The sequence below is a fragment of the Tasmannia lanceolata genome, unplaced genomic scaffold (genome assembly GCF_043159265.1).
Source record: "Tasmannia lanceolata isolate RefF3 unplaced genomic scaffold, GAP_Taslan_0.1 ptg000011l, whole genome shotgun sequence".
Taxonomy (NCBI): Eukaryota; Viridiplantae; Streptophyta; class Magnoliopsida; order Canellales; family Winteraceae; genus Tasmannia; species Tasmannia lanceolata.
The window spans coordinates 25,172,972-25,194,213 of record NW_027518688.1 but is presented as its reverse complement, the minus strand read 5'-3'; the positions used below and the strand labels follow the sequence as shown (position 1 = coordinate 25,194,213).

Sequence of the window (21,242 nt, the reverse complement as noted above, 5' to 3'; positions counted from 1 at the left end):
GCAAATATCAGTAGCGTATGAATATATACAACTACTGTAGTATAAAAATCTGTGTAGAGTACGACCACTTATTTCCTATGTAGAGGATTTCAATGGTTGCATTCTAATTTTCCATCTATAAAGGCACTCTTATTTCTAGAAGGTAAATCAAAATGAATCAGCCACTACCAATAAATTTCTTCTCTTACTCTAATAAGAATAGAATCCCATCTATCTATGGAAGCAAAGTCCACCACTAATTAGCATAGGAAATAACTAATTTCTAAACGAAACAGTATCATACAACTATTCCAATAGCAACATTCCAATATGTGTGGTTCGGATGCCACATTTGCTATGCAAGGACATCTAAAAAATAGAATGTTGATCGATCCATTTGCAATCCAAATTAGAAGTCACCCCTTAGTTGCTTAGTAGAATAAGATGTCCTAGCAATAGTTTAGGGATTATGATGTGCTAATTAGGCTAATCCAAACCATCCATGCATTCAAATTTTGAAAAAAGGCACCCATTTCCAAGCAATTATTCCTAAACTCGATGTTGGTATTGACACCCATTCCAAGCAAATAGTTATAAGCTAAATCTTGGCAACAACACCCATTAGAGAAATAAAAAAAAGGTATAAGTTCAATTTGATAAGGACAACCATATAAAAAACACTTTAGTTGGGACCGGGTATTACACCAACCAATCCAAATAAATTCGGCTAAACCATGGGAGATTAATGTCTAAAGTAATGAACAAGCAATATTGTAGAAAACAAAGTATGGGTCACATTGTATCCATCAAATTGTGTCACTATTTGTACTGTAATTTAAAATAAAGTTCAATTACCAAAAAATACTTCGATTATACAAAATTTACATTAATATTTTCAAGTTTTACGATTTTGGGCTTAGAAAAAAAAAATCAGGATTATAGGGTATTGAAATCTTACCTGGAAGAACTGTTTCGCGGTTTCAGCCTATTCTCCAATGGGAATCTCTAGGAAGGAGGAAACTATATTCTGTTTTTCAATTACCGTTAGAGTGCTCTCCATGTCGAGAGAACTAGGGTTTGGGAATGAAGAAAGAGGGAGAGGTAGGGTTTGGGAATGAGAGTGAGAAAGAACTAGGGGGAGAGGAACTCTCAGTTATAAGGAGAAACCTTCTAAAACGGGATGCCCTTAGAAAATAAATTTTGGCTTGTTTGGTTAATTACAAAACCATGATTCTTAGAATAAAAAAGAGGCAAGTAATAGGAAAGGAAAAAGAAACTTTTTGGTGATTAGAGAGAGCTTAATTATAAATTAATTAGATTAGTATTTATTAAAGAAAAACACGTGGAGATGGTCACATAGAGAGTAAGAGTATAATTAGCAAGTAAATGAATAGGAGAAAGAAAGCGGGTGACTGAACTAAATTAGAAAAAGAAAATCCCATTAAAGAGGTGTAATACCCGGGCGAAAAATCTTCTCTGTAAGATCATACTAACCCTCCCTTTCTAGAGGTTTCAATATTACGCCCCTCATTAGATATGAGAGTTATAATTTCATATAATTTCTCATATCTTCTGAAAATCATTAGAACCAACATATAATTTCTAAACAGAATAGATAGATAAGTTTTGAAAAAATCAAACGTAAAATGGGATTTATATGACTTGATATGGGAAACGGAAACCGAATTGGAAACTAAGTATGAAAATAGTAATGACTATTCACCCGTACAATAAACAAGTTGGTGATCTTGGACCAAATGATCTTCTATCACTACTTTCATACATGCAGGAAGCACCAAGGATCACATCTTCCAAGTTGTCCGCGTCGAGACTATACTTTCTCACCACCATCCCATATCCACTACCACTAGAAGTGGCTGCCTCTCCCCATGATTGGTAAAGAAGAAAGATCTCCGTTAGTTTCTTCCAATGTCTCAAATGTAACGATTAATTCTACAATTACTTGCATTCTTTTCTAATTTAATTTAAGCTCACTCTGCAATAGTAAATGGACGAAGACATAACCTTTTATAAGGATTAATCATGCCAAAATGTTAGGTTGGTTTATCTTTGTTGTTGTATCGCACCATATACATTACTCTATTAGTAGTTTTTCCATGCAAAGCACATGTACTATTATAGAATATTAAGCATGCATAATCTATGTGAAACCAGTTAGAAAGGTTTGAGGCGTGGAGAAAATGTAATTGTTTATGAAATAAGCTATTATATATTACACGTTTCAAGTAATCTACTATTTATTTGACGGATTTTCTTATTGATATTTAATGAAATCAAGGAAAATGATTTGAGGAGACCATAGGAGGATGACAAGGCAGGGACAGCCTCTGCCTTTGCAAAGTGGATGCATGCCAGAATAAATTGCAATTTGGTCCACATGCATGGCGTCCAAGTTGAGACCGTGCCAAAGTATTTTCTATGCAGAAGAAACTTCGCTTAATGTTAACTCAAAATTACCAGGGGAGCTCTCCAAATCATGTCAACTGGGTCCTAAGACTAATCTAATGAGGGGGGCGTGGGGGGGGGGGGGGAACTCGATTTTTCTCTATATAATGGATCCTAATTTCTTAGGCTTAGGGACTTGTCCAATGAAACATATTTTGGAGAGAGAGAGAGAGAGAGAGAGAGAGAGAGAGAGAGAGATTTGTATTTTATAGTGAAGACAGATAAATTAGAAGGTGAGGTTTAATGGGTAAGTTTAGGTGATGTTTAGAGAGAGAGATTTTTGGAAACACTATTCTTCACATATAGATAGATAGATAAAATAGGAGTGTTAAAGAGAGATGTAAAATAAGAATCCTAAATGGGTTAGGAAATATTATCATATTAAGGTAGAGAATATAACACTATTATTTTTGCGAATTCATCCTTGCTTTATAAAATTATTGTCAAAGGGTAAGAACATCATATTTGCCAATTAGTTCCTAATGTGCACCCAATCCCAAAAACAAACTTGAGTTACTTTTCTCTCTTAAAGTTTTGAAAATGACAAAATTACCCACAACCTCTAGCTCTCCACGGTTCACACTCCGATGATAATCTCTCTCCTTAAACTTTGGTCACCTCTTTTGTTCATTGGCCACCCCATCTAGTGTATTTATGACTACTCTTTTTACACTAAAAGGGGTGGCCCAAGATAGGAAATGGAACAAAAATATCATTCTCCTTGTTCAGATTTTTGAACAAGCTAGGCCAAGCATATTCTAAAAAAATATGCACGTTTATGCTGAGTAGACATAATATAATGTATATTTTAATAAGAAGGGAAAAATACAAATACACCTCCTCAACTTTTGACATTTTCAACGATAACCCTGACTTTTCGAAGTCATCAACGACACCCCTGATTATCAATAATGCTTGTTACGTGACAGGGTGGACGGGAACGGAGAAATTGTCAGAGGGAATTTGATGAATTTTGAACTACAGGGTGAAAAGTCAGGGATTTACTTGATGGATGGTGCAAATTAATGGGGTGTCATTGATGATCGACTTTGAAAAGTTAGAATTATCATTGAAAATGTCAGATAGTTGAGAGGGTGTATCTGTATTTTTCCTTTTGAAGAAAAAGACCAGAGCTTCCCCCTGACATTACGGAGAAGGGGGCACAAATCCCCACAAAAGTTTGAAATCACTTTCAAATTGAGCAAATCAAGGGTAATTTTGTCTTCGTATTATTCAAAGACAAATGCCATCATGTTTCTCCCCATTTTCCTCACGGCAAGTGGTCTAGGGAGGTCTAGAGGTGGTGATTTGTAATAACTCCTTGAAAGTATGATATAAGTGAGTTTTAAGTTCTTAAATAAGGCCAAAACTGTTATTTCAAAAATAATAAGAGATACTCGAAGGAACTTAATTATGTATGCTTCTTACATTTTTTTTGAAAATTTAAGAATAAAATAAAGTATGCTTCTTACATTATTTTTAAATAACCTCTTAGATAATATATAATTTTTAGTAAGTAATTGAAAAATATTTTACAAAATAAGACTTATCGGCAAAAAATGATCCATCAACGCTCAAATCTTATTATAAAACCCAATCTGAGAGGGGAAATTTTTATTCTCTTGTGAAAATATTCTAGATTTTGATCCTTCAAAATCACATACATGAGTCAAAGATATATGATGAAATTCCCAATACCCAAAAAGAAAAAGACAAATATTCTAGATTTTGATCCTTCAAAATCACATACATGAATCAAGATATATAATGAAATTCCTAATACCCAAAAAGAATAAGGCCCATCACAACCTGAACTCACAAAAACAATCAGGCAAAGCAGAACCTTTGCCCATAACAAAATAATCTCTATGAGCCTTCCAAAGAGCTTCAACCAAGTCCTCCCCTTTCAACCCTTTAGAAGTACAAACTGCAAAAGCCTTCCTGCTCAAGAAAAGAGTGCGGCTTTCGTGAACATGTCGCTATGTACATGTCACTGTTGATATCATAGTAATCCAGTGCGGCTTTCGTGTTCCCGTGCATACCCACAAAGTCCTCACTGCTCAGAAGAGAAGATTTGGTATATATGTTGATGTAAACAGATTTAAACCCCTCAAATTCCAAGAGACCATGTCCGGCAGCTAAGTAAAGAGTCATGTTTTGGGAGATCCCAAGAGCTTGAAGAATTAAGGCGGTTTCGCTTGGAGTGAGAGCGCACTTACCACAGCTTCTACACACAAGAGTAGCATCCCCTGTCCATGTTTTCCTATCCCCTCTTGTAGCATTGATAGTGTCCATTGATGAAGGAGAGAGGCCTGAGTATTCACAGTGACTGTAAGCTACCATGTCTAATTCAAATCTGAGGTGAAGGGATAAGAAGGGTTTGGGAATGGTATCTAGGAGCTCCAAGCCTTTGTCCTCCAATGATTTGGTAAGGCGTAGGGCTTTATAACATGCTTGGCAAAGGGCTGCCTTCGCATATAAAGGATACAAACATGGCATAGACAAATATATCATAAGCAAAAAACATGTTGGGGACTCAAGTAAAATTTCAACCCAATATTGGCAACCAAACAAGGGAACGTCAACCGTCGGCATTTGAAATTCTAATGAATGCCGAGTGTTTGGTTAGTGTTTGGTTGCACCAAACAGGGCCTCTAAACGATCTAAACGGTTTTATCTGCTAGATTTTGCAATAGAGGAGACAAGAACGATCCTAACCTTTGATATGTGAATGGTCTACTGATTTTCATGTAGTTTTTTTCCTTGACCGGTTATCAAGTCCCTGTTTGGATTGTAAAAAAAATATTTCTCACGAAAAAAAATGAATTGCCGTGGTTTATGATACTTTTTTCATGTGAGTAAATAAACAATGGAAAAGTTAGAAGGTTTGGATAAGTTTTTCTCTTCCAAACTTTTAAGAAAATCCTTGCAATAGTGATAAATTGGAGAATTTTGATGCATGACCCTTCGTTTGCAAGATATAGCAGATAAATGGTTTCCATCACGTGGCCCCACTTATTCTCCTTACCCATATTTTGCTTTGAGAAAATACGGGCATCCATAGTATAAGAACTCTTTTGTAGCTGATAAAGCATTCTCTGCCATTCAAACACCCCCTTTACAACTTTTGCACAGCAATTCAATTCACTTTCTGGAATTGGAAATTTTATGTCTATAATTTATCTATGGGATTTAGATATATAGACCTTCCGAATATTTACATAGTAAGGTCTCTCTGTAATGTTCAGTCAGTTTTTTTTTGAATGTTCAATCAGTTCTAAAGAAAAAACAAGGAAAGCAGTAAGACACTTGCAGAAAAGAAAGCCAGTGAAGATTTTCATAACCACTGTTTTAAAGTACTATATTTACAAGAAGAAAAATAAATACATAGAGATTAACAAATGTGTATACTAATACGTTTCTATAAGCCAAATTTGTCCTTCAGACAGACATTTGAGTATCGAACAAAAAGAAAAATGAGTGTAAATTTCACCTCGAAAATTCTATGGAAACATCATAATGAATTTCTGACCCCTTTTCACTCCCAAGTCATCCCCAAGTCATCGAAATCATCGAATTTGACAATCCCGACTCGTCAAATGTTAACTTATTTTCGTAGTCCAGATAATTTGATGCCCCCGGAATTGCTAGCGCCAATCGGAAAGGGCGTGTTTCGGCTTCCTTCAGCTCAGAACAGCAGAAAGACCAGAGAAACTGCAATATTGCAACAATGAATGTAAAAACATGGTGATAAGAAAGACCAACAAATTGAAATTAAGTGGGCTTTTCAGGCAGGAGACTAACCTGATAACCAGCGGAGTAGATGGGTAAAGATAAATAAATTTAAGCAGAAATTATCAGGTTTGATGAGTCAACCATACCAAAATTTTCATCTGATTAGTTTAATAAAGTTGTGGGCACGGGGACAACCACTTGTTACAGCATGTGATGTCCCACAAGCTATGTGACATGGATTCTTTTAAACAGGTGAAGTACCCATGTCGGATTCCAAACCTTTTGGATCTCTTTAATCTATTTTCTAAATACTGCAACAAATTTACAACTATCACATGTTTTGAATTTTATCTAGGGCGATGATATTTTCACTGTTTTCCACGCAATGAGGAATGGGATTCTTAGATGACCACCGCTGCAAATAGATCGGGTTCATAACACTTCCGGCCCTCCGCCTCATCTCCGATTGCGTGGCTCCGCGGCCTCCACTAGTCCGCCTCATCTCCGGCTCCGCCGCCTCTCCACCGCTCTGTTTTCCTCCTCCCTCCTCCAAAATATTCTTGTCTTTGAGAAGAGGGTTTAGAGCTCAAAAGGGGGAAAATGATGTATTAGGGTTTTCCGTGGGTACATCAAAAGAAATTACATATCTTGGTGAGCACAAGATGTGGATCTGAGATCTAGATCGGACACCCATCTTGAGCCATCCTGCCTCATGAATTTCTTGTTGGTGGCAGAGCTTGATCCCCACCCACCTTGAGCCACCATCACTACCACCGCCACTTTCTTTTTCACCACCACCGATCACCACCACCACTGCAATTTCTGCGCCTCGAACCGACGACCACCTCCACCGCCTCATCTTCATCTCTACCTCCTCCGACCGGCCACCTCATCATCACCATCATCTTACCTCTTCTTCCCCTCCTTTTTGCAGCCACCATTAAATCCGACCTCCCTACCCAAATCAACCACCCTTACCACCACAAAACCCATTTCATTTTAACCTCTCCCATTTTTGATCTTTTATAAACCCATTTCACCACCTACCTCCACCCTCAGCCACCTCTGCAGATTTTCTTCTTCCCCTTCTCAGCCGTTCCACCTCCTACCACCATCTTTTTCAACCTTCAGTGTTTCCCTCTATTCTAGAACCCAGCCATAAAACCCATTCCCTCCATTGTGCTGCGGAAGAAAAAAGGGGGGAAAAGAGAATGGTGGTTCCTTGGGCGAAGCAGAAGAATCGCAGGGAGAAGAGAATAGATAGAATAGGAAAGAAGAGAGTGGAACAGCTGAGGGGAGACTGGCAGTGCTGCAAGTGCGGGTTCTACAATTTCAAGAGAAGGGTTGAGTGTTGGCAATGCGGGAAGATCTGGTCGTCGTATGACTGCAATGTCGATACGAGTCCGACAAAACCAAAGACCAACGCATTGAATGCATCAAGTAGTGGGAGTATCGAAGGGATTGATAAGCCTGAGTCTGGCAGTAGGAAAACTCCTTTGAATATTGTCTTTGGCGAGCCGGACAATGGAGCGGTTCTTCCATTGGTCTCTTTGAAAGGAACAGAACGTAGTTTGTGGGGCAAAATCGGGGAAGGATGGTCTGGCAATGTTCAGGCTTTGGAAGCTTGGTTGTTTGAAAGGAAAGTTGCAGAAGGGGCTGTTAAAGTTTACAAAATAGATGAAAGGGAAGTTATGATTGTTTTAAAGGCAGAATCTGCTCTTGAGCAATCGAAGATAGCCTGGTTTACTGCTAGAAATTCGCCATTTGTTGAATTGAGCTCTTGGTCGAAGAAGTTTGAGAATCTGACAAGGGTGGAGTGGTGGTTCATTTCTGGAATTCCACCTCAAGCTTGGTGTGTGGAGAATTTCAGAAACATCGGGAAGAGGATTGGTAGGGTAATTGAGATGGATGATTCCTGCAAAGCTGCTAGAGGATATCAGTGGGCCAAAGTTCGGATTGCCACAAGCTCTGGCTGCCCAGTCGTGGTAGCTTTTCCGGTAGGCATCGACGGAGCAACAATGTGGGTGAAATACGAAATGGAGTCGGCGCGCAAAAAGGTGGATGGGGGGAAGACATATTCCACTCAATTCAGCTCGGATGATGATGAGGATGGGTTTGGGGCTGATGGATGTTCGGAAAAACAGTCTGGTAGTGGGGAGGAGGAGCAGGTTAGCATGGATTGGGCTGGAAGGAATAGGGTGGTGCACGATAGCGGGGAGGCACACGATAGCAGGGGGGCGCACGATAGCGCAGAATTTGCAAATCAAATTTCCCAAATTTGTGGTGAGGAAAGAGTGGAAGGGAGTGGGCTGGAGTTTCTGGAAGGTCAGACGTCTGGTGTTGACAGAGGTAGGGGGGTTGACTTGATTGACGCTAGGATGGTGGGCTTGCCAGATGATCAAATCAGTGGACATATTAATGGGCTTAGAAGACATTTGAACCTGCTGGTGGAGAATATTATTGGACTGGTGGAGAACAACTCAGGGAGAGGTTGTGGGCCTGTTACACCTTTAAGACAAATGCCAATTGCTAGGAAATTTTGCAACACTGCTGATGGCCCGCCCTTGATTGACATGTCACCAGATCAAGGGAGCATAAACTTTGGGGCAGATTTGCATGGTGTTGCTGGCAATGAAATTAGCCTGGAAGAATGGAGGGCTGATTCAAGAGCAGTGGATAGTGTCTCTTCAAGTGACGCTGAATTAAGGCGAACATCGGTGAGTCGTAGGGAAGATTCTAACACTGCTTTGAGGGGAGGGTGTGAGGAATACTCTCGGAGGATTATCCCTTCGGAATTGGTTTTCCGGAGAATTAATGATGGGTTGGGTAACTCAGAGCACTCTGTACAGTTCAGCCTGGACCGAGCGGGAGAGAAAAGCACCACAAGTGCCGTAGAAGATCCTATCTTACCAGGTATTGGTGGGTTAATGAAAATATTTCAAGTCAATCAATCACAACTGGAATGCGATGGTTGTAGTCTTGGCTTCAACTCCCCCAAAGGTATCAACTCTTTGTTTTCATTTCGTGGCAATGAGGTGTCTTTTCCTTATCCAAATATGCAGGGCACAAAAATGGGTTTCTATGTAGAGGACGAAATCAGTGAGTCTTTGGGTATGGATGTCCCAAACCATTGCTTGCTATCCTCTCCTATTCCTTCTTGTTATGCGCATCTTGATAAGAGGGCTTTGTTGGGCCGGGAAAATTCCAATAGTCCCGAGGAGATAGAGGGGGTTGAGGGGTCTGAGGGTAACATGGAGCTACTGGAGAGGGCAGTGGATAAGGTGATAGATGTTAGTGGGAAGGTGGGGTTAAGATACCTCGGACCATTACCGGAGTTTCGTGGTATGATTCGGTCGATTGAATTAAGGGATATGGTTGGGGGAGAGGTTAACGAGTCTCACAGGGGTGATTCTTCGAAGAAGTCACTCCGAGAGTTGGCTAGATTGAAATCGGGTGTTAATTATGGGGATAAGAAGAGTGAGGGAGGTAAGAAGAGTGAGGGAGGTGAGAAGAGTTCTCCATTGAGGAGTGTCAAGTCAGGGAGAAAGGGGAGAAAGTACGTGAAAATTGTTTCCTTATGAAGACGTTATCATGGAATGTAAATGGATTGGGTTCTTTGGCGAAGAGAGCTCAAGTGAAGGAAATGGTTAAAAGATGTAAACCGAGTCTTGTATGTCTACAAGAAACCAAATTAGAGGTTATTGATAAGGTTACTGTTCAGAGTATTGGTCTCACAGGTCAGTGGATCTTCTCTTTTGTGGGTTCAATTGGCCTTTCTGGGGGGATTTTGGTTGCTTGGGAGGAGTCTTATTGGAATGTGGTCGAGGAATGGAAGGGTAGGTTCTCCTTGTCTGTTGTTCTGGAAAGGGTGGAAGACGCGGTGAGGGTTGTTTTCTCTGGGATCTATGGGCCTTCTCAAAGGGTGGAGAAAAGGTTGTTATGGGGGGAGTTAGATGGGATTAGGGCGCGATGGTCTCATCCTTGGTGTTTAGGTGGAGACTTTAATGAAATTAGATTTGCGTGTGAAAGGGTGGATTGCACGAGGTCTAATAGAAATATGGTCTTGTTCGCTGATTTCATTTCTAAGCATGAGTTAATCGATCTTCCATTATCTGGGGCTCGTTTCACGTGGAATAGAGGGGAGAGTCATAGTAGGATTGATCGCTTCCTTGTATGTCCACTGTGGATGTGCTTGACTCCTGAGGTGATACAAAAATCCCTGGTTCATTCGGTTTCAGATCACTGTCCTATTCTTCTGGATCCGAGGTTAGAATCTTGGGGGCCCCCACCTTTTCGATTTGAGATTGCATGGCTCCAGGATCCGAATATGGAAGAAAGGATGGGAAAATGGTGGGCCTCTGAAAATTTTGAGGGGCCTGCAGACGTTAGAATAGGGAGAAAATTGAGATTTGTTAAGAAGATGTTGAAGGAATGGATTAAGGAGAAAAGAGGGTCTGACTCTTGCAGAAAGAATTGGTTGGAAAGTAGGATTGTAGAACTAGGAGATTTAGAGGAAGAGGGATTGGGGAACATTGTTTCTAGGGAGGAATTGGGGCGTCTTCGTGAAGAACATAAAAGTATTCTTCTACATGAAGAGATATCCTGGAGGCAAAAGTCGAGGGTCAAGTGGCTGAAGGAAGGTGATAAAAATACAGCTTACTTTCATGCTATGGCTAGTGCTAGAAGAAGGGGTAATAGGATTGTCTCATTGATGGTGGACGGGGTGGTGGTTTCCGGAAAGGAAGATATTTCGAGTGCTATATTGAGCTTTTATAATGCCTTATATACATCAGATGGTATATTGAAGCCTATTCCGGAGGGGGTGGATTTTAATCATTTAGAATGTGATCAGAGTAGGAAATTGGAGGATCCGTTTGAGGTAGACGAGATTGAGAGGGCTGTTTTCTCTTTGAGTAGAGATAAGGCTCCCGGGCCGGATGGCTTTTGTTTGGCATTTTTCCAATCTTGTTGGGAATATGTCAAGGGTGACCTAGTGGTATTTTTTCATGAGTTCCATCAAGGAATGGAGTTGGATAGAGGTTCGGGGGCTACTTTCATTACTCTAATTCCTAAGGTGGAAGGTGCTAGCAGGATATCAGAGTTTAGGCCTATCAGTCTTGTGGGATGCCTTTATAAGGTTTTGGCTAAAGTTTTAGCGGATCGCTTAAAAAGGGTACTTCCATCAATCATATCGGATTATCAATGTGCTTTCGTAGAAAAAAGACAAATTTTAGATTGCTCCTTGATTGCAAATGAGGCTATTGACTCATATCGCAAACTTCGTAAGCAAGGCATCTTGTGTAAGTTGGACATGGAGAAAGCTTATGATAGAGTGGATTGGGGATGTATGGATTACTCTCTTCAGCGTATGGGATTCGGATGTCTATGGCGTTCGTGGATGAAGAATTGTGTGTCATCTGCTTGGTTTTCTATTCTCATTAATGGATCTCCAAAGGGTTTCTTCAAGTCGTCTAGAGGGCTTAGACAAGGGGATCCTTTATCCCCTTTCTTGTTTATCATTGTGGCGGAAACCCTTAGTAGGTTACTGGCGAAGGGAAGCGGTCTTGATCTTTTTAGAGGATTCAGGATCGGCTTGGAGGAGGTGGAGGTCTCCCACTTGCAATTTGCTGATGATACATTATTATTTTGTGAGCCGGAGATTGGGCAAGTGAGAAACTTAAAAGCCATTTTGAGATGCTATGAGCTCATTTCAGGCCAAAAATCTAATTTCCACAAGTCTAAAATTTTTGCTTTGAATATTCCTGAGGAGAGGGCTCTGGAAATTGCTGTGATTCTGGGATGTCAGCTGGACACGTTGCCTTCCTCATATTTGGGCCTTCCGTTAGGGGTTGGTAGACCGAATAAAGACATGTGGGTTCCTATAGTTGAGAGGATCGAGAGAAGATTAGGTTCATGGAAAAGGAATCTTGTTTCTCGTGGTGGTAGGCTTGTGCTGGTTAAGGTAGTATTGTCCAATATACCTATATACTTCATGTCTTTATTTAAATGCCCTGTTAGTGTCTCCCTCAGGATTGAACAGATTCAGAGGAGATTTTTGTGGGGTGGGAATGAGGATAAGAGAGGAATTGCTTTGGTCAAATGGGAGGAGGTTTGTATCCCCATCAAGTTGGGTGGTTTGGGTATCAGGAGAATTAGAGATTTTAATCATGCGCTCTTGGGTAAATGGTTATGGAGATTTGGGGATGAGCATGATCGTTGGTGGGTCAAGGTCATTAGAAGTAAGTATGGATGTGATATGGGGAGATGGGAATCCTTGGACTTGTTTGAAAAAAAAGGGTTGTCGGTTTGGAGAGACATTCTAAAAATCTCTTCTCTTTTCAAGTTAAATGTTAGATTTAGAGTGTATAGGGGTGATAGAATATCTTTCTGGCAGGATGTGTGGTGTGGGGATGTGTCCTTTAAGTGTCGATTTCCGAGATTATTCAATATGGCTTCAAATAGGGAGGCCTTTGTTAGCGATTGCTTTGAGTGGAATGAGGGTGTTCTTGTGTGGAACCCTGGGTTTAGAAGATCATTTTTTGAGTGGGAGGTGGAATTGGTCTCTAGCCTGCGGGCCCTTCTTGCGGGTTGTTACATTAAAAGGAATGGGGAGGATAAAAGGCTTTGGATTGAGGAACCTTCTGGGACTTTCTCAGTTAAATCTTTCTATAAAAGTATTATGCCCATTTCTAACCCTTCATGTTCGGCAAAGGTATGAAAATTTCATTGCCCACCTAGAGTTTGTATCTTTGGTTGGGCGGTTTGTCGTGATAGAATACAAACTATCAATTTTCTGAGAAACCGTGGTATGTGGCTTATTGATCATTGCCCACTATGTCTGCATGATGGGGAATCTGTGGATCACTTGTTTATGCATTGTTCGTTCACTAGGCTCATATGGCATTTCATCTTCATGCGATTTGGGATTTGTTGGGTTTTTCCAAAATCTATTCCGTCGCTATTGCACCAATGGGGAGGGGTTCCTTGGAAGGAAAAAGGAAAAACCTTGTGGAATTTTTGTTTACTTGCTACGTGGTGGTCTATATGGAAGGAGAGGAACTCTAGAGTCTTTGAGGGGAAAGCCATGAATCCTCATTGGATTTACTTGAAGATCATCACCTTGGTTATATCTTGGGTGAGATGCCTCCCATCCTTTCGGTTTGTATCGGCTTTTGATCTTTGGGAAGGTTGGCGGGAGGTGTGCTTTAGTGTTGAGCGCAGAGATCTTATTTTGCATAGGTGGAAGCCCCCTGCTCAAAACATGTATAAGGTTAATTTCGATGGTGCAAGTTCCGGCAATCCGGGTCCGGCAGGAGTGGGAGGGGTTTGTCACAATGATAAGGGGGATGTTATGTGGGCATACTACGGCTCTATTGGTGTGTCTGATTCCTCAGATGCGGAAGTAAGGGCGGCACATTGTGGCATTTTGAATATTGATAGAAGGTTGATGGATCAGACCATTGTTGAGGGTGATTCGCTAAATGTGATTCGTTGGCTGAAAGGTGAGGTGGTTCCTCCGTGGAGATTTCTTTCCATTTTTGATGAGATTGAGGACTTAACTGCGGGGTCCGCTATCGGCTTTCAACATGTTAGAAGATCAGCAAATGAAAAAGCGGATGCGCTAGCTAAGCGTGGTGTCTCCGGTGGTTCTATTCTGTGGTTCGACCACCTTCCTCCCTGATAAGGGTTTTCTCTGTATTTTGTTTTTTCTTCGTTCCTGTGTCTTTCTTGCTTCCTATTGTAGATATGGGTGGTCCATCTCGGCCTCCTAAATTTGCTATATATTATTATTGCCATTTCAAAAAAAAAATGATATTTTCACTGCCCCTGTAGTACGCATTCGCCCCCCTCTTAACATTAATTGTTTTTTTAATAAGGAAACAAACATTATATTTACTTAACATATGAAAATTCCCAATATATAACCATATAATTATGCAAAAGAATTAAAATTAGTCAAATCGTAAAATCCTTTTTTTGAGGTTAGCCGAATCCGACACTCGTACTGTACCCATGCAACATTAACCCACAAGCCCGCAGCTGAATTTTATAAGATCAAAAAAATTAGGAGGTTGTGATCTCGAGACTGAAATCCAATGCGGTTGACTCACACTAGATAATTTCCCAAGAGTTTTATCAATAAGAATGAAATTAAGCAGAATTTTTACCTTTAGTGGATCAGTACGGAGGAAATTCCTCTGAATCCTTTGCCCATCTGGAAGACGGATTGCAACTCTACAGCTTCGGTCACCCCTTGGTTCTTCGGGGAGAGATGGATAAGATGGGATTTTACTCGCTGGTTCTTCATTAACCACCTCGACATTAGGTTCTTCATTGCTAGTTGCAGTCGAGATTACAGGGTCTTTCAAGCTCCCCATTGACACTGCCAATGCCAGCAGAAAATCCTCGTCCTCCTCTTCAGAAGCTTCATCGGCAACTAACAGGACCAAAAAAACTGTTAAAGATAGAAATCTAAAATCTAAACCACAATATGGATACACCATTGATATTGGCGCTCCCATATTTTGATAATTACACTAACTCATTTTGTCTTTTAATTACTTAAACAGCTGTCAAAGGTTTATTGCAGTTCCTAAAAAGCTGTCAGAAGCCAATTAAAAAAGAAAAGACAAGATGAGTTAGTGCAATTATTAAAACACGGTGGTGCAAATATCAGTAGATATAAAAATCTATGTAGAGTCCAAGCCCTTGTTTCCAAGAGCATAACTCAGCCAATAGAGCAATAGAGCTCCTGTACATCCCAAAACCAGACAAGTCTCAAGGTGCCCGGGGTATGATTTTGAATCATCGGTGGTGCAATTATCACAATAAAATGAGAGAAATCAAGAGAAATGCCTGTCGATTTTAAGATATGGCCATTGATGGAAAATCAGATAATCCCTTCCAAGCAATTATTGGACCTTTTGTTTTAATTTTTGTTTTTCCTTGCAAACAAGTCTAATATTTTACAGTTAGAGGTAATTCTACACCTGAAATATCATCGTATAACATCTTATTCATCCGGTGTAAAATGTAGAAAACAAAAAGACTATTTAACATACCTAGTATCTTCTGTGTAGAATCCAGAGAACTTTCTTGTGGACGTTTATAAGGAAGAGACAAATGGTCCTTGGGTGCTTTATCCATGAAACGTGTTAGATCCTGCATGAAATGAAAACAATTAGACAAGTTGGGTGTGAAAAAATTTACCTTTAGTGTCGCTTGGTTCAGCTTAATATATGTTTTAAACTCATTAACTGAATTTCAAAATAGAGAATAGCTATACAGAAAGTCACTTTTACGATAAATGTTAAGGCGAGTGTTGGGCAATACAAGGGGTATAAGGTGGCATGTATGTGAAATCAAGACCATTGATCTTGTAGATCATAAGCCAACCCACATGGTACTGTCCTACGTTAAACAGGCATCCCATGCGTAAGATAAATGCTACAAAATTCAAGAACACTAAGTCTCCGTTTCTTTCTACATAAAAATGGACGTAAAATTTGTTTTATGAAGATTAATGGATAAGGGACCTAGGATCATCCGATCAAGGTGTTCTCAACGGAATTTGGTCAGTTTATGGTTGCCGTTCGGATCAATGGATCTGATCACAAAAACGATGCACAGGTGGGGCCTAATGTCGTTTAGGAAGGAGTGTAAAAGTGACTTCCTTTTTAGTATTTTCCTTCAAAATATTAATTGGTGACTTGATACAACAATATAGTGAAGCCATTAAATGTTCAAGATCTGCAATGTAACAAGTACCTCCAACAAACTCTCTGGTTGAACCACACCGTTCCACAAGCGCATTTTTTGTCCAGTAATGGGGTCGATGACGAGAACCACAGGAAAGGAAGCCAATTTGTAGTAGGTGCAAACCTTCATTCCCTCGCGACTATCATCATGCACCTATAGTGAAACAAATATCATATATCAGAAACTTTTTGTCCATGAATGTATAATCTCAAGAACCATAGCATAAAAATTTAAATCATAAAATAAATATCCATTTAGGAGGCCATAAAAGAGTTATAAAAGTACAAACCTGCCAGAAAATGAAGCTATTACTGATTGTTTGCGCCAAAGCTTCATTTCCCCATGTATCTCTATTTAGCTGAACAAGGTAACACAATTCCACAATCAGCCCAGATTCCAACCAAGATCAAAAACTCAAAATTAATAGGAAAAGAGGGAAAATGCTGAAGACATTACAATGTGTGAGCTGAATTCCTTGGTGGACTGCAAGTTTACTAGAAGCCACTTATCCTGAAGGGCGGCCATCATTTTTGCCTGCATTTATCAGAAATACAATTATCATTATTGGATTTTGAACGACAAACTCAAAAGAAAATGCATGATACGCAAGCACCTGAAATAGACAGATTTAACAATCACACTTTCTACCTTTAAAGTTTATTGTGACTAAGTTAAAAGATGAACTATTTAAAGGGAAAATGGGAAAACAAGCAAAACAACGACCAAAAAAACCAAAAAGGGAAAAAAAAAGGTAGTGGAGTCTCCAACATATGGTTCAATTGGATCAATTTACAATCATATTCCATCAGTTTTGCTCTATAAAAAAATTCTTATTCCATCAATTTAGTAAGGAAAAATGTTCTTTTTGGACTCTGAAATCACTTGCATGATCCACAATGACTCAAGAAAGCTCAAACCACTCGTGGGATTTAAAGTTTGTAAAAATGGCTGCAAAATGGAGAAAGGGGATACATGAGGTTAGGCTTTTTTGTTCTATGCCTCTTCTGATCCAAAAAGTGAGATAAAAAGAGTGTTGAAAAGACTGCCACCAAACCTCACATTTTAGAACAAAAATATGAAAGTTTCCATGTTGGAAAATTTTGCACACACAAGATGAACAACTAACACAAACTGTTAGGATAACAACTTAGTTTATCCCTCTCTATCTTTTTATATTACTTGCACAACATTTGTAACTTTTTTAGACATTCCTATATATATATATATAATTATATTTTCTTATTTCCTATATGAATAAAATAGAATAATGTATTTTTAAAATATTATCATGTATCTTTATAACTACATAAGAACTCGCCCAATCATTAACTCGTTTGAGTTTAATCAGTTTTGTCCCCACCAACTCAATCAAAAGCTCTTTTGACTTGCCCGAAAGCCAAGTTGGCTTTACCTTGGCCGAGTTCTTGTCGGAGTACGAGTTTTTAAACACTACTGTAAACATTTTGGAATGTTGAGACTACTAAAGGCCTATGAAAGACACATCAGGTCTGTGTGTGACACCTTGGCATGTCCACATCAAGTCAAAGCTGCATTGCTTAAAGCATATTGCCATAAGAAAATAAGATCGTTCCAGTAATATCGAAACCCAGCTACTAGAAAGAGAAAATAGATCCAAAGGAAATCCTAGAGAGTGGAAATAGTCATGGAGTGGAACACCTGGAAGAAGAAAAGTCATCATACCTTGTCAAAAGTTCCATGGTACATCAAGGCAAGAGGAGGGCGATACAACGTAGCAAGATTATCTCGAGAACTATCCGTTGTAGAAGTAGAATTTTGATCCGACTCCCAAATGCTAGGACATGTCAATTCCTCACCAGAATTTTGGAATGCAATCAATGAATTTGATCCCTCGGATGGATATCCCATGCTTGCATCTCTAAAATAGAAAGAAAGATAAAAAACACAATAAGTAATATGAATCCATTTATCATTTGAGAACAGTTGTGTAGGTTAGGTTGTAAGAATGAGATTTGGGGATAAATGAAGGGCTTGTATGAGAAAATGTGTCTTTCACTTTTCAGTTTGGGCTTGTATGAGAAAATGTGTCTACATCTGGTTTTCAAAACGTCTAGATGCCTTTGCAAAAGTGACCTTTATCCCCTTTTTCTTTCGACTATTATGGCTGAAGCTATGAGTAAGATGATTGAGAAGGCTAGCGTTTGTGGTTTGATAGAAGGTTTTAAGATTAGTCAATCGATTGAGGATAACTGGATATTACTATTAGTATATTACTCATTTTTGGTATGTTATGAACTTATGATACCCTTATTTTTTAGAAGTGATGGTGTCTAAGAAAATTACAAAATTTGAAAGCAATCTTGTGAAGTTATGAGGTCATTTCGAGTCAAAGGTAGTGATGGGTGTTTGCTTGGACGATGGGGAAAGCCAGGAGGAATTGTGTGGGAGCGTCATGGGAAGTGCATATGAAGCATGCAGTATATGAGAAGAGTACAGAAAGAGAAAACATTACAGTACGCTGGAGATGAATGGTTAATGTAGGTTAGGGTTACAGACAGTTAAAAAGGACTTCATTGCTGATTAAAATTGCAAGTTTTTGGATTTCATATCTTTACAAGCTTGATATTTAATCCATTTAAATTTAATGCCAATTTTTTTGAAAAAAAAAACATATTTTATTTGAAACTTAAGATGAGTATTTTAAGTTCTAAATATAGTCTTTTGGCATTATCGAAAGGGGAAAACACTCTTCTAAGAATAAATAATCAACTTAATAAGAAGTGTATTGGAAGCACGCTTCTACTAAATTTGGGAAGCAAGGAGAATTTCCGAAACCTAACAAAGGGAATGAATATGGCTTAATCAGCTTATTCAACTAAAAGAAAACAAAGGGAATAAATTGGCTGATATCAAAACCACACAAAGGGAATGAATTTGTATCAATAGGATATCTTAGGACCTTTTCTTTCCTGTATTCAAGGGAAAAGGAATGCAACACAAGTCAGCATAAAAGCATCACACATGCAGACTTACTGAAAATTAAATTAGTTCCAAAAGTGAACAAGAAGTACTTGATCATTCCAACGGAATGAATTTGCTAATATGAAAATCACACAAATGTCACAAGTCTAACATTGGCCAAGAGGTCTAAGTAAAAAAGCGCAGGGGCGGACAAACAGGTCATCAACTAAGTGAGATTCTATGTTGTCATTAAAGATCATCAAGTTTTAATGGCTCCCCTATATTTATATTCAGTCAAAATCCCAGTTTGCTCAATTTATGATCTGTTACTGTGTGAAGGTAGGGAAAAATTTGTTAGACGGAACCTTCACGTAATAACAGAGTCAAATAGGTTTTTAACCCTGCTTGCAATGTAGGTTGCCAGTAAACATATCAACTAGTAAAGACACACAATAACATCAAACAAAAATAAAGAACAAATAAGTGAGCATATAGTTGTCATTCATTAGCCCAGGATATGTAGACCATTCACATGAACAAATAATCAAACCCCACCTGTTATCATAGAGAATCTCTCCATTATTGTTTTCCCATTCATCGTTTTTCCATCTACAATATTCATCTCCAACCCATTCATCGTATTCATGTCCAACCCATTCATTGTATTCATCTCCATGGTTTTCCCATTCAGTGTATTCCTCTCCGTTTCCCCATTCACTGTATCAAGGAAAACAAGATGATGTTGGTGAAGAATCTAAAATACCAATAATCAATACAAATCGCTATTTCAAAAAAAAAAAAGAATCTAAAATACCAATTACTAAAATACCAATTATTAAAATACCAATTATTCATTAACATTTTAAGGTACTAGTTTCAGTTTGCGTTCAACTACTAATAGAAAAAGAAAATCCCATTGTCTTACCAAGAACTATCAGCAGGAACACTTTCGGTGAAGGAGGATGAGGCCAAGCCATCACCATAGAACAATTCAATAGCTTCTTCGGCATTCCAACTTGGAGCCTGTCAAACCATTTTTTCGGTTAATTCCAAAAATAAATTCGAAGTTCACAACAATAACATATTACTTTAACAATGACATATATATTACTAAGTACAATATACTTGAGACCAAAACGAACAAACAAGTTCGTTCTAACTTAATGACACAAGGTAATACTCATGTGAAAAAAAAAAAAAAAACTATATGAGCAGGAAATCACATTATTAAGTAAAGATCAAAATTCCATACAAAATATTATGTCAGATGAATCTTAGGTCAATCTTATTGGAACTGAAATTTCTGCAAAATAAAGTAGAAACCCCATTTGAAAAAGTCCTCCACTACCAACCAATCCAAATAAATTCGACTAAATCATGGGAGATTAATGTCTAAAGTAAAGAAAAGCAATATTGTAAAAATAAATTATGGGTCACATTGAACTTACTTGTAATGTATTTTTAACATAACGTTCTAAGTGTCAGACATACTGAAAACCCATCATCCACAAAATAAAATAAAATAATAATAATAAAAAATATATATATTATATAAAATTTACATCAATAATATGGTTTAACCCTTTGGGCTTTTAGTGGGTACAGATTAGACACCAAAAAAAAAAAAAAAATTGAAATCTTACCGTTTTGGCCGACTGTGAAGAAACCTGTTTTTCCATTGTGGTGTTGTTTGGGTTTGAGAGAGAGAGAGAGAGAGAGAGAGAGAGAGAGAGAGAGAGAGAGGGAAGAAAGCTAGAGAGTGAATGTGGCTATGTATTATATATAATAGCACAGAGGGTTGTAGGAAAAATAGAATCCATGTTGAAGAGGATCTCTTCTTTCCTAAAACGAACGTGGGCAATAAAAAAGAAAGTTTGAATCTGTAATACCCAGTCGTACCACAGGAAAAACCCCATCTCTTAAAAATTGGGTATTAAAAAGGCTTGTAGAGGGTGCCGTTACCAAACTAAGCTTAAGTTTCGTTTGAGGTTGCTAGGAGTGTCTTTATCAAAAAGCATATTAGTTTTTGTAGATAACTTTCTAAATTTTTGGGAACGAAAGCAATATGAATTCCATAGTCTGATATTTCTACACCCCATGTTTGATATTTCCACACCCCCTGTTTTCCCTATTATATATTTCTACAATCCATAGCCTGAGTTGGAGTCGATTTCTACTTTCCTAAAAACCTGGGCAACAATAAAAAAGAAAGTTTGAACCCAGGAAAGCACTTTATATTCCCGTACAGTACTTTTTGGAAAATACGGGAGTATAAGGGCCTACACCGTATAGTTTATGGTGTGCCGTCAGAGGTTAAATAAGCACAACATGTTTTTTTTTATATGGTGTCCCCATACATGCAC

The 21,242-nt window shown here is 38.6% G+C and overlaps 1 protein-coding gene and 1 pseudogene across 1 annotated transcript; both read right to left on the bottom strand.

Moving 5' to 3' along the window:
- Window positions 1-4,247: 4,247 nt before the first annotated feature.
- On the bottom strand, window positions 4,248-4,944 carry LOC143886080 (O-fucosyltransferase 13 pseudogene; annotated as a pseudogene).
- Window positions 4,945-5,806: 862 nt separating this feature from the next.
- Window positions 5,807-20,558, bottom strand: LOC143886079 (plant UBX domain-containing protein 7-like). The gene is made up of 10 exons (XM_077390057.1): window positions 20,523-20,558; window positions 19,805-19,902; window positions 19,435-19,596; window positions 17,641-17,836; window positions 16,396-16,473; window positions 16,229-16,297; window positions 15,949-16,092; window positions 15,243-15,342; window positions 14,349-14,617; window positions 5,807-6,159 (listed from the first exon to the last, which is right to left on the bottom strand). Exons 1-10 carry the CDS (start codon window positions 20,556-20,558, stop codon window positions 5,995-5,997), a joined length of 1,317 nt encoding a protein of 438 aa, XP_077246172.1. The 3' UTR covers window positions 5,807-5,994.
- Window positions 20,559-21,242: the final 684 nt, after the last annotated feature.